The 13092-nt window shown below is 45.2% G+C and overlaps 1 protein-coding gene across 1 annotated transcript in view; it reads right to left on the bottom strand.

Annotated features, from left to right (window-relative positions):
• Positions 1-460: 460 nt before the first annotated feature.
• Positions 461-13092, bottom strand: part of YY1 (YY1 transcription factor) — a 31341-nt gene continuing 18709 nt past the window's right edge. The window contains exons 3-6 of the mRNA XM_006879172.1: positions 9313-9449; positions 3274-3334; positions 1519-1677; positions 461-643 (exon numbers count right to left, since the gene is read on the bottom strand). Coding sequence (XP_006879234.1) covers positions 461-643; positions 1519-1677; positions 3274-3334; positions 9313-9449 — 540 coding nt within the window. The remainder of the gene's footprint in view (positions 644-1518; positions 1678-3273; positions 3335-9312; positions 9450-13092) is intronic.

Here is a 13092-nt window from a genome sequence, read left to right as displayed (position 1 = left end):
TCCAGAAAAATCACACATAGCATTACTAAGCATATCCCCAAAAAGTGTACAATATGCACACTTGGAAAATACAAAATTAAAAAAATTGTAAGCAACAGGTGAGCTTCATATTTATAAGAATGTGAAAAGAAGTCCCATTTTTAGCACTGTTGTATAAAGAATTGTCTTTTGATGCAAAGTTCATGAGGTGTCCTTCAGGTGGGACCACACTTTACAAAAACACCGTGGTTTTGAAACGAGATTACAGAGCAAGATAGAGCATCTTAGCAATGTCATCTTATTAAAGTTTGTTGTGGTTTCTTTTTTTTAAATTTTTACTACTTTATCAAAACATGTCCCTTAAGTGTAGGATTCGTTTTTAAAATCTTTCCTAGAAACAATATACAAAGGAGAGGCGTATGTATTCCACCGATGCTCCTGGAAGGTACTTGCCCAGGCCGAGAGGGCTCCTCTCTTCCTTTCACTGGTTGTTTTTGGCCTTAGCGTGTGTTAAGATGTGAGATTTCAGGTTAGTTGACTGAGCAAACTTCTTATTACAACCGTCGAAGGGGCACACATAGGGCCTGTCTCCGGTGTGAATTCGCACATGTGTGCGCAAATTGAAGTCCAGTGAAAAGCGCTTCCCACAGCCTTCGAACGTGCACTGTCGGGGTAAAGACCAGAAATCAGGCTGCAGGCAGTGTGAGGGGCCTGCTCTCTGCGAGGATGTCCCGCCCTGCCCCGCCTGAAGGAGTGTTCTAGATGGATCACAGCCATCAGAGGGTAGTGCTTGCTACTGTTACTGCTGGACATCTCCTAAAATCAAGCCCTGGCAAAACCTGACCCAAATGAATGAGGTTCATTCTTAGTACTTCTCCAAGCATCTCCAAAGAGACAGGGATGGTCACCAAAACCAACAGTCGCTTCACTAACGGCATCGCAAAACACCTCTACTGACTCTTGACAGATTTTTCAGAAGGTCCTGCCAGTTAGAGCCTGGGTGATGCCCTAATGTTAAGCATTGGGCAGCTAACCAAAATGTGGGCATTTCCAACCTAACAACTGTTATTTCTTGGGAGAAAGAGAAAGTCGTCTGCATCTATGAAGATTTACAATCGTCTGGGGCCAGTACGAGCCTGAACCAACTGAGCACTGAGTTTAGCCATTTGCAGGTTTCAGGCTGCTCTACATGACTGCAGGGAGCTCTGGTGGCTTAGCAGTTACAGGAATGAGCTGCCAATGCAAAGGTAAGGGGTCAGAATCCACCTGCTGCTCTGTGGGAGAAGGACAGGCACTTTTCTCCCATGCGACTTACTGCCTCTGAAAACCTGGTGGCGGCTCAGCTATGGGGCGGTCCTGACTCCATGGTACACAAAATAACCACCATGTTCATGACTGGATCCTTACTGGGACAATCATGCCGGGTCTGGTCCTGGCAATGCCGTTCTCCTGGTGTGAACCACACTCTGTTAGTGAGGGGCTGGCCCCCAATGGCCACCTGCCACTAAGGAAAGGGTGTGTGTCCAAGAGCAGCTCTACCTGAAAAGGCTTCTCTCCAGTATGAACCAGTTGGTGCCGTTTCAGCTTTGAGCTCTCGACGAAGGCTTTGCCACACTCTGCGCAGACGTGGACGCGGGGACCGTGTGTGTGCAGGTGCTTCCTCATGGCGGAGTTGTCCCTGAACATCTTCGTGCAGCCCTTGAAACACAGAGAAGCTTAGAAGATGCCACTGCCGCCTGTCCCACGGCCACTCACTGCAGCACACAACAGCCAGCACCCCGACCCTCGCGGGTACATCCAACCCCTCACATGGCTCACCGACCAGCTTCACCCCCATTTCCACTTTCCTTAGCATAATGGCGGGATACTGAGAAATGATTTAACACAAAAACCAGACAGCTGAAAAGGCCCTAGTGCTTAATGCAAACCCCTTGTTTACAGATGAGGAAACTGAGGCTTCGAGTTGTCTTTCAGTAGACTTGCCCGAGGTCACACAACAGGTGATAACCGGGGTGGGACTAGAACCCAGCACACTGGCTCCCTGGGACACCACAGCTACCTCACCCAAGGACGTCCCCCAAAATGAAGTAACAGAAGCACCGATACAGAAATGGAGTTAAAAGGATGGCAGGCCACCACTACCTTTGGTGGGCCCCACATTCTGTGCTGCAAGAATGGGCTGTCATTCTCCATCGCCTAGTGCTCCCTCTTCTCTCTTTGCCTCTTTCCCCTTCTTGACAGAGAAAGAAGCAAGAGGGTCTCCAAGGAATGGCAACTACAGAAGAAATTTACGTTGTGAGACACTAGGAAAAGGCAGAAGCAGACAATCTGACTAGCGATGCGTGCGGACTGAGGCAGATGGAGGTGTGGTGCTCAAGAGAAGCATGTCCTCAATTTCTTCTGCAGTTGTTGCCCACTGATGGAGTGACTGGGGATGAAAGACAGCATGACAGAAGGACAGCACAGGTCAACTCGGACAGGCTCACAGGCAAGTGAGGGGAAGCCACAGTTTTTTCACCTTGACCTCTATGTGGAGCTTCCAATTGAAAAATGGAATCAAACAAACTAATAGGAAAAGACGTATAGAGAAGCTAAAGATGGCGGGCACTGAAGCAAGCAAACTGTTTTCAAATGCATGTTTATTTTTGGCCTCAAGAGAAACCATTTTCCATTTCAAAACCTCCACATTAAGAGTGTCGGCACCAATACTGCACAAGGGCAGAGTCCTAGCAATGACATGAAAAGGCCAGTGTTGAGAAGGCTATCCAGGTAAACCCCACTCCACCAACTTCAATCTCTGCAACAAGATACTTTCTTTTCTCTTAGTTCTATGTTCAACCAAGTTTGAAGATAGACTTCAATTAAAACTTGAAAGAATGTATTTTATTTCAAAGAACCACATTTGAAAACAGTTAAACATCCCTCTAATAACATAATTAACAGGGAAAATTAAGGAAATGGTGAAGGAAATAATAAAAGTCTTTAGCAACATCCAAAATAATTAGCAAATTTCAATGACAGGCCTATGGCTCTATAAGGCCCAGGGGTAAGACACACCCAAAGTCTGTTTACAGACTGACACAGCAATGACAAAAAACACTGACACCAACAGTGACTGCTCTGACGATTAGATAAGTGGCCTCTGCTAAGCAAGAAATATTACAACACAGACTGTCTCTTCAATTCAGAGACCAAAGCTTATAGATCCTTCGTTTATCTCAATTATGGAGATGGAATTAGAAATGCAAACTTCTTAGCTGTCACTCAGTGAACATGTTAACTAGTGTTACTTACTTTATGAGGGCAAGCTATTGTTCTTGGAGCGTCATCTTCTTTAATTTTTCTTGGCTTCATTCTTACAAAAGAGAGAGAGAGAGAAAAGAGAAAAAAAAGATTTGTGGGAATGGGTAGACTCAACTGGCATAAATCACTTTATTTTGAAAATGCTTTCCCCCTAAGTCTCTTCTGTGCAGGGAGTGAGACAACTGCCTCTCACTGCGTGCCTACAACTGTGAATACTTCCCATTTCACAGATAAAACTCAGGCAGGTCGAGGTGATGGTCTCACAGCTAACACTTGAGCCCCAGTCAGAATGGTACGCTGGTCTGTGAGATCAAAATCACATGTTCCCTTCAGACACTGGGGCTTGCGGATATGAGGACTCCCTGCAATTTCCACCAAACCAAAATTCTGTCAAAATATCTTCTCTCCAAATACTCCCTACAGATCTGTGTGTGGGAGAAGAGCGAGGACTAAATGCTCTGAGAAAAACGAAAAGAACAATTGGAATTCTCTGAAACAGACTTTGTTTCTGTCCTCGATCAGGTCATCTCATCCAGGTCCTTGAGGGTTCACAGCTGATAAACAGGGGAGCTAATGCTTCCTCACCTGCCCTTGTATCACAAAGCGCCTGGAACAAAGCCTTTCTCTTTTTTGCACACACTTAATCGAGAAAATAATTAATTTATAAAAGTTGAATACATAAAAGCAGCTTGTTAAACCTTGGAGGAGCGTAACAAGCTAAGTGGTAAATGGACTCCAGTCAAGATGCTATCACATGAAACAAAATGTCTGTGACTACATAAAAATGCGAGTTCTAAATTTTAAGTCCTCAAAAAACAAGTCTCATCTCCTCTAAATTCTATAGCTATTTCAGTCTTCCTCCCCATCCCAATCCTGTAGACACTTAAATTCTAACTGGAGCATTACTACATAGGTTGGCAATTATTTTCCCAGTGTCCACAGGGCTCTGAACTAGTTTTTGTTATTTCAAATACCAATAAATCCTGGGGCTTTGGTCTGTGTGCATACAGCCATCACGTAGGACAAAGAAGTATGACGCCAATGCGCCACCTGGAGGTTGGGTCACAGCTTCATCAACAACTTTATTCACTTTGTTCCATTTCATTAGAGTATGAATAAAACAAAAACAAGCAGGAAGTTTCAATCTCTCCAGTTAATTTTACATTCTGATTTTTTAAGAGAGATTTTAACAAAAGCCTACAATGCATTTGGACAAAGCCTTGGATTGAAGGACTGAGCTGAAAGTCAACTCCAGCCACACTTTACCACCATGTACATTGTATTTGAATGCAAACAGCGAGGGCTACTTTTTTAAAAAAGTGCTCTGATGAATAAAGACTACACACCTATCCTACTGAGAGTTCATCTTCTTGATGTTCCGTGACTACAGAGGCAGATGACAACAGACGCACGATCAACCATGGAGATGGAATGAGGATCTTGGTGCCACCTTTCACTAGCCATGTGACCTTTTGCAAAACACTAGATTCTCAGCCTTCATTTCTTCTCTGTAAAAAGACATGACGCTCCTCTCTTCAGAGTGGTGAGGGTTAAAATGATGAATGAAAAGCACGTGGGAGATGACAGCTATTATTAACACAGGCTATGTGTTAGAAATGGGTCTAGCAAAAAAAGGAATTAATTCTTAAAATATCCTATACCAGTTGTGCCTAACAACTAAGAAGGTTCTGGAACGCCACACTTTTTCACAAAGGGATTTTTAACGCTGTGTAAAGCAAAGGAAAAGCACCTCTCCATGCATCCCACATTGGACCGAGGAGCAGGGAGCTCAACAGTGGAGATTTCTTGTTCACATAAGAACCACAGACCTGCTCCTGGGGCTACAACCACTGGTTTAGAGAATGTCACAACACTGGGAGGGGTGGACACCATGATTAAGAGCTGCAGGAGCTTCCAGGTCCAATTTCTGTACATAAGACCCTCAACAAGGTAAGTGACAAAATGACTAACAGTGGGGCTGGGTCTATCAGAGATGGTGAGGATGGCACAGGATAGGGCAGGGCTCACATCTGTTTTCATACAGTCACACAAGTAACAGTTGACTCGACAGCATCTAACAAAGACAAAAGAAAACTAAAGAATCAATGTCTCTGAACTGTCATGTTGAAATGAATAATGAATATCCATCCATTCCATGAAATGGTGAAAGAACAAATCCATCCTGGGAAAATTTAACCTTCAAGGATGGTAAAACTTGAGTGATACTGGACTCAGCAGCACTTAACACGTATAAACCTTTGAGTGGCACTGAAGCAGGGTTCTAGACTGGAACCACGCTCGTGCCGAGGGACACAAGCTCCAGTGTCACGGGAACAGCCCTCCTCCTGCTGTGCAAAGGGTTAACACTGCCTGTCCAGTTTGCTAAACCAGCCCGAGGATCAAAGGCTAGTCAGTGCACACGCGTGGACCCGGCTGCTCTCCACGGCAATCCTGCAGCCTTCTGGGATCGGCACCGAGCACAAATTACCTAACCGGGCATCGGCCTAATTATAGTGTAGCTGTCACAGACCACTGTGTGGATTCAATCAGGAAACAGAATTTGCTAGGTCTCAGAGATAATTTTTTGAAGTATTTCCTGAAAGACATTTCAGCAAAGATCCGAGGCACCCACCACCACAGCCCTGTGAGTTCCCAGAAGTCATCAACAGTTCCTATTCTTGTCCACATGCTCGTCAATGGCTTACCAAGCAGCTAAGCCCAGCAGAGCAGAGACCTGCATTTTGGGGTCAGTTTCATTAAGTTCAACCTTACCCACCAGCCACTGTGTGGAAGAAAGGGAAGTACAGACAAGAACAAGCCTCGGGTGCAGGGGCGAGGGCAAGGCCAGCACAAAGAGGGATGGATGCAGGACGCACAACCTGGCCCCCAGCAGCCTGGGAGCTGGTCTTTGCCCCAGCTTTCAGAGTCCCAGTCACCAATTCCAGGGCTCAGGAAAAGTCCCCAATGGTTCGACGGTCTCAAACACGAAAACCCAACAGAAGGGTACCCGGCCCTCTCGCCAACACGACTTCTCAGTAGGCAGCTGTGTGGAGTAACACAGCTTTTCCCACAGGACGAGGCAGCATGACCCCCACTTGCACCCTAACATGAGGCCAGGCCCCAGCCCGCGACCCCCCCCACGCTGTCCAGGTAGCATCATCTCATTCTATTCCACACACAGAACAGACAGACCTTTACCGCGCTGGCCACACAGGAGAAACAATTTTACAATGTGTCAATACCTGTCACTTCAGAACTAACTGTGCGGGTAACACTTTCTGGCCAACAGTGGCGCTTCAGTATCAGCGACAGAACCTCCCAAGCACCAGGTCAACAGTCCTCTCAGGCTTATTCAGAAGCATGGTTCCTTTTCAGGCCACGGTTTTCTCAGCGTCTCTCCCTCAGAAAGGGAGTTGCTAGTGTCTGTATTTCTCAGGTGATGCGCGTGCCATCAAGAAGGCTGACTTCGGGCTCATTGCATCCACTCCCGCATCGGGTGGCCCTGTCATGAGCCACTGGTGTCCTTCCGCATGGCTGCCCGTGGCTTCCTTCACTGGAATTTGGAGAAAGTCTTCCTTCTCCTGATCCTTATTCTATCAGCACAGCTTCTAAGGAGGGGCGAGTGTAAAATGAACCCCTGTAGGGTCTAAACTCTCAATATTTTACCTTTTATTTGGTTGAGATTTACAGGAATAAAGATGTCTATGCTGATGATAACTTTCCATAAGAAATCTTAATCACCAGCCCAGTGCCTTCTAATCATCTACTGTTAGTGAAGTAAAGTCTCACCCAGGTCTCATCGTCATTCTTTCCAAATGTGCCCTGTCCTTTTACTGCAGGAGGTCCTTCATGCTAGGTGCTTTGAAATTTTACGATGGCCTCCGGCCCTGGGGCCCAATGCCTGTGTGTGGGGTCCTCTTCCTCAGGGGAGGGTCCACAGCAGACTTGATCCAGAGAAACCAGGACCCCTGGGAGCAAGCAGAAGCCCTGGTCTTGATCGGTGAGGCAGGCCTGAAACATACCCTAAGAACAACAGATAACCCTGTCCTGTCCTGTGCCATCCTCAGCATCTATGACACACTTGAGCCCACTGTTGAGGGATGGTGTACAAGCATGATTTCACTTTCCAAGGAGCAGCCTTTCCTAATGACATGCACAAAGTCTGTGAGAGAAAGCTTCATCATCTTTGCCTCCAAGTCGGGCTGCACTTTCCCAAGACATTATCTGTTTGTTCTTCTGGCAGTCCATGGGACATCTGGTGCTCTCCTCCAACACCACACCTCAAAGACACCAATTCTTCTTCTGTGGAAGTATAGTCTAAAAGAATTTGATTCCTCCCCCTCCTGGGCCTTCTGGAAACATCCTGTTTCATGATGCTGCCTTGTCTTGATGCTTCCTCCTACTCTTCCTACTCTTTGAATGTGAGTGCTTCCCAAGATTCTACGCTGAGGTCTTTTTACTACCTAGGACCATCCCCTCAAAAAAATCTTACCATTTTCATGTAATCAGCTACCCTTTGTTGGATGATTTTGCCTTAACTTACTTCCAAGATAAACCACTACACATTCCAGGCAGGGCTGTTTTACTACCTTTTAAAACCCAACACTGCCTTCCTAAACCTCAAACAAGCATCTTCTCCCTATGTCCTGCATCACCCAACACCTTCCCCTGCCAGCTGGGATTCCTCTACTGATGTGTCTCCTCCGGCCCTCGGCTGCCACCTCAATGCCCAATGGGCCTCCATTCGCGCTTGCTCAACTGTTCTCTTCCACCTCCTGGTTGAGCCTCCACTCTCCAGCTTAGGACATGGAAAATAAGTTTCTCAACTAATAGTTCTCCTCCCCCAGCCTCTCGTGGACCACTCCAACGCCTTTAGCAGCTGACCACACATTACCAGGTCTACATAACTCAGCCCAGTACTCACAGGCCTTAAGGAGCTACTTCCAATTTACCTAAATGCCACTCATCTTCCTTTAAGTACCCAGAGACTCATGCAATGCTGGCTCTTACCTACTGTTTTCTTACTACAGATACACTGAATAGTAAAGAAGCTCTAGCGGTACAATGGTTAAGTGACTGCCTGTTAACTGGAAGGTTGGCAGTTCAAACCCACCACTGCTCCAAGGGACAAAGACGAGGTAGTCTGGTTGTGTAAATTTTCAGCCTCAGAATCCTATAGGGCAGCTTGACTTTGTCCTACAAGGGTTGATATGAATTGGAAAGTACTTGACAGTGATGGGTAGAAAACACAACTACACTTTTCTAGCACACTCAGGCTATGGGGGCACGCAGGCCCCACTTGGGAATGAGCCCCCTTCTTATCCACCTCCACCCCTGTATATATCCTTAAGTAAGGAGCAGCCAAACTCCAGAACATATGGACCCCAATATCAAATAGTAGCACTGCATTTAGGTCAGTATGTCCAAAATCTAAGCTCAGTGCCGACTACGCGCACTGCAGAATCTCTAAGGGGCAAGCACAATTAACACGGGATTTTCAATCATATAAAAGAATGTGTACACTCCCTATAGTTTCACTGATGTGAGGATTATTTATTGTATATGTGATGGCTCTAGCCAGCCCTATTGTTCACCTCTGATCGTTACAGGGTCCCAGCCATCAACGCAACATCCTTTTTCTCACATCACCTCTTATCAAGGAAACAACAGACCCAAAGGGCTGAGAGGATGAAATGGGATCTGATGACATCTCGCCTACAGTCAGTCCGTCCGTCCGTCCCCTGGAATCCAGTACAGAGCCTGGTCCCGATTTAAAATGCCCAGACTGTGAGCAAGAACGCCAATATCCATTTCACAAATTATGTACAAGTTTATTTCTTTATTTATTTACAAGTAATGCCAATTATAGAATCCAAGAGTATTCGCTTCTAAGCTTGTCTTCCAGGCTCCAAGATGCTGCAGCTTACACTAACAACACAGTAACTAAGAAAAAGAATAATACCTGCCGGGAAGTGGGCACAACTGGCCAACTCTCACTGTGTGCCAGGAAAAGGAGTTCTTAAAACTTACCTAGCAAATTCTGCAAGCTGTTTGGGATCCGAAAGGTCGATGCCAGGAATCCCACCAGGAGGCAGCTTCTTCCCTGTCATGTACTCTGAGTAATCGGGAGGCGAGTTCTCTCCAATGATCTGTTCTTCAACCACCGTCTCATGGTCGATATCTTTTTTCTCATCTGAAAAGATTGATGATCTTGGCTGAGTGAAAATGAACATATCAACAAGTGCATTTTTAAAAAATTACAAGAACTGCTATCGTTAATTAGCCTAACATGGTTTATAGCTTCTACTTCAACTTCCTGACTGCTCCCCTTCTTCCTTCAAACCGTTTCTCTCGCAGGTCACCAAAAATGTCCCTGTCCAGCTCCACAGTCTGCGAGCAGGCTGTCCCTGCCCACCAACTTCCTTCCCTTTACAAGGCAGTGCCTCTCTCTCCCACCCCTTCAACAAGCTCTTCTGTTTCCTTTGCTTCTCCTCCTACCATTTCTTAAGAGTTCTGCTTTCTATCCAGCATACACATTTCCTCTTAGCTGGCAACTCCTCCATGCGGACTGCAAGCTAGTTCCACAGTCTCCAACCGCTCAGCCAGGCTACTGTCTATTGCTCCAGCTCCAGGAGCTACCCTGGACTTGCAGTTCAAGTGAATCGCGGCCCCGAATCTAACCTCTTGGCCTCACCCTGGCAACCTCCTTTCACAGCAGTTTAGAATGATGGCAGTATGCTTTCTGCCTGTCCTCCTCACTAGACTATAAACTGTAAAAAGACAGGGATTTTGTCCGTCTCGATCTTGGTGTATCTCCAGAGCTTTGATTAAAGTCTGTGCATGGTTGGGCCTCATCTAACAGCTGGGGGAGAGGGCAGAATAAGAAAACCAAGACTGACCACTGACACTAACCTGGACATCAAATCTTACAGGATCATATTAAAAAAATATTATCACTGTTATCTCATTTAAATGTCTAGAGCACTTTTGTAACTAGTCACAATTCTGCTCTAGTACAGCCAGAAGCTGACACAAGAAAATACAGTAGCTGTCATTTCATCACAGTGCGGGTTGATTACCACCCCGTGGCACTCGGGGTCCTAGGCTCTGGTCCACTGGACAGTGCAGTCCTTATCCTTTACACGTGCTCACCATACTCCAAGCAGGCAGTGCAGCCCACCAGTGCCAGGATGGACTCCTGCTACTCCAGCTGGCCTGCTCTCCTCAACCTACTTCCTAGGCCTTCTGGATTCTATCACTGAGCTCTGAATTTCTATCTCCCTTGTCTCTAGGGGTAGAAGTGCCCAGAGGGGCTAACAGATGTACACAATTTAATTCTAAGGCAGGAAAACAGATGCTCCCAAGTACTCAATGTTAATGTCAGCATTTATTTATTTATGGTTCTTAATAAATTTATTTAAAGAAGAATAGTAACGTGAAAACTAGCTCATCATGCCGTTATTGTATAATGGAGTGTATTATTTAATGACATATCCCACACTCTGTCATCTGATTTTTAGGGCACTAAATAGCTTGCATTACTAATGTGAACAAGACTCATGACATCCTTGTGGGATGGGACCATACAAATAAGGTATCTGGAACTCTAACCAGTGCTGAGCCAGGAGACCCGTAGCAGTAGGGTGGGCTTTCTGGACCGTGGAACAGAGAGGCCAAGTGTTTTGGGCAGGAGGCTTACTGGTGGAGGGCATGTCCCCAGGCACTTACAGGTGAAGCTAAAGTGCTTTGTACCACTAGCCCAAGTAAGATAGAAGGCTGCATGGAGGCAAGGCAGAGATGAACATGGCCTCAGTTAATTCTGATCCTCAACTGGAAGCTGTTACTTCCCTGACAAATCCCAAACTTATGAGGTTTGTGTAGCATGGCAACACATTACTGAACATGGCAAAGAGCGCTGTGGGAATGTCAGCTGTCAGACAGACGCTGGAGAGAAGAGGCAGGCCTGACCCATGTTTCAGAGCAATCAGCCCTAACATGCTTCTATGAGTCTCTCCTGCTGATATGACAGGTCAGATGTCACCCCTACACACAAGTTTGCCAGGGTTTAAAACAAACACACACACACAAAAGACTCCAAGCCAGGACTACATTAAGCAGCCTGCATGCTATCCTTTGATATCGGAGTCCCCGGTGGAAGACAAGACCCAACCAAGGTAGGTTCCTTCTGATCCAGCGAATGTACTCGAATCACTGTACTCGCCAATCACTGTTAACAACAGGGGGCCCTGCTGGCTTAGTGCTCAGGGAAATGCACTGTCAACCCAAAGGCACACGTTTCAAACTCGCCAGTTCCACCATGAATGAAGGCTGGGCAATCTCCTCCTGTACAATTTACTGCCTCTGAAAACTCGCTGGATGGCCAGCTAGGAATTGGCTGATTCTGACTCAATGGGATTCAAGCCACTTATGCAAAAATCTAAACAAAATTCTAGCCAATAGAACCCAACATCAAATTTAAAAAATCATTCACCATACTCAAGTGGGACAGATACCTGGAATGTGAGAATGGCTATAGACTGGACACAATCTGATACGTAACTTTCCAGATTTTAAACCATGCACTGCTGTCTTGATCTGTCAAAACAACTTCCTTATAATCTAAATATAGATTTGGAAGACCTGATGGGTAACAGTAACAACAAGAACTGTAAAAAAGAAATAAGGAGTACAATGCCATTTACAATAGCCCGAGTATGAAATATTTGGGAATAAATCTAACCAAAGATAATGACAGATCTATACAAGGAAAATGACAAAATACTACAAAGAACCCAAAGACACGTATATACATTAACTATTTCCACATCCTGTTGGATCACTTTAAAAAAAAAAAAAAACAAAACGGAAACGAATACAGGATACTCTTCCAGTTAGCTGGCAAGGTAGCTAGCTGACTTCTAAATTTTTTGCCACAGACTAGTAAGTACAGCCAGAGCTATTGGATGACATATGTCAACAGGAATTCCAAATGGTTAACATTCAGAAGACTGGAAATCTCAGAATTATAATGTTTATGTGAAACCTATACAAAGACCAAGAAGCAACTGTCTGAACAGAACAGAGAACACTCCATAGTTTAGTATCAGGAATGGTGTGTATCTTGACTATGTTCTATTTTTCATAGCTAATCAATCATATCATTCAACGGCTGAACTACAAGAGGAAGAATGTGGCATCAGAATTAGACACTCATCAACAACTTTGTTTGCAGGAAAGTGAAGACTTGAAGCACTTACTGAAGAGAATAGACAGCTTTTCAATGGATACATTTCAACATAAAAACAAAAATCCTCCCCACTGGACCAAGAGGTAACAATCATCAAAGATGGAGAAAAGATCTAAGTTGTCAACCGTTTCATTTCCCGTGGATCCACAATGAACACTCACCATGGCAGCAGTCAAGAATTCAAACACACATGCTGCACTGGGCAAATCTTGCTGTCAAGGACCTCTGTCAAGTGCTAAGGAGCAAAACAGACTGGAATTCAGAAAGAAATCCATTCATATGGAGAGGTGACTTCTGACAAACAGATGAAATGAAACCAATTATGTGGAAAAAACAAATGGTACTGGCAAAACTGGGTATCCATTTGTAGAAAACTGAAACAAGACCCCTCTTTCTTATATCATACACAGAATCTAACTCATATCAGTCAAGGACCTAGGCATAAAACAATTAAGATTATCTAAGAAAACATCTGGGCAAACTCATTAAGTGCCATCGAGTTTGAACCAACTCAGAGCTGACCCACCAGTAGGTTTTCAGAGGCCATCTTTCTCCTTCAGAGC

The sequence above is a fragment of the Elephantulus edwardii genome, unplaced genomic scaffold (genome assembly GCF_000299155.1).
Source record: "Elephantulus edwardii isolate Elephantulus edwardi_28Jun2011 unplaced genomic scaffold, EleEdw1.0 scaffold00002, whole genome shotgun sequence".
NCBI classification, from domain to species: Eukaryota; Metazoa; Chordata; class Mammalia; order Macroscelidea; family Macroscelididae; genus Elephantulus; species Elephantulus edwardii.
The sequence above is the reverse complement of the archived record's forward strand: the minus strand, read 5'-3'. Positions and strand labels throughout refer to the sequence as shown.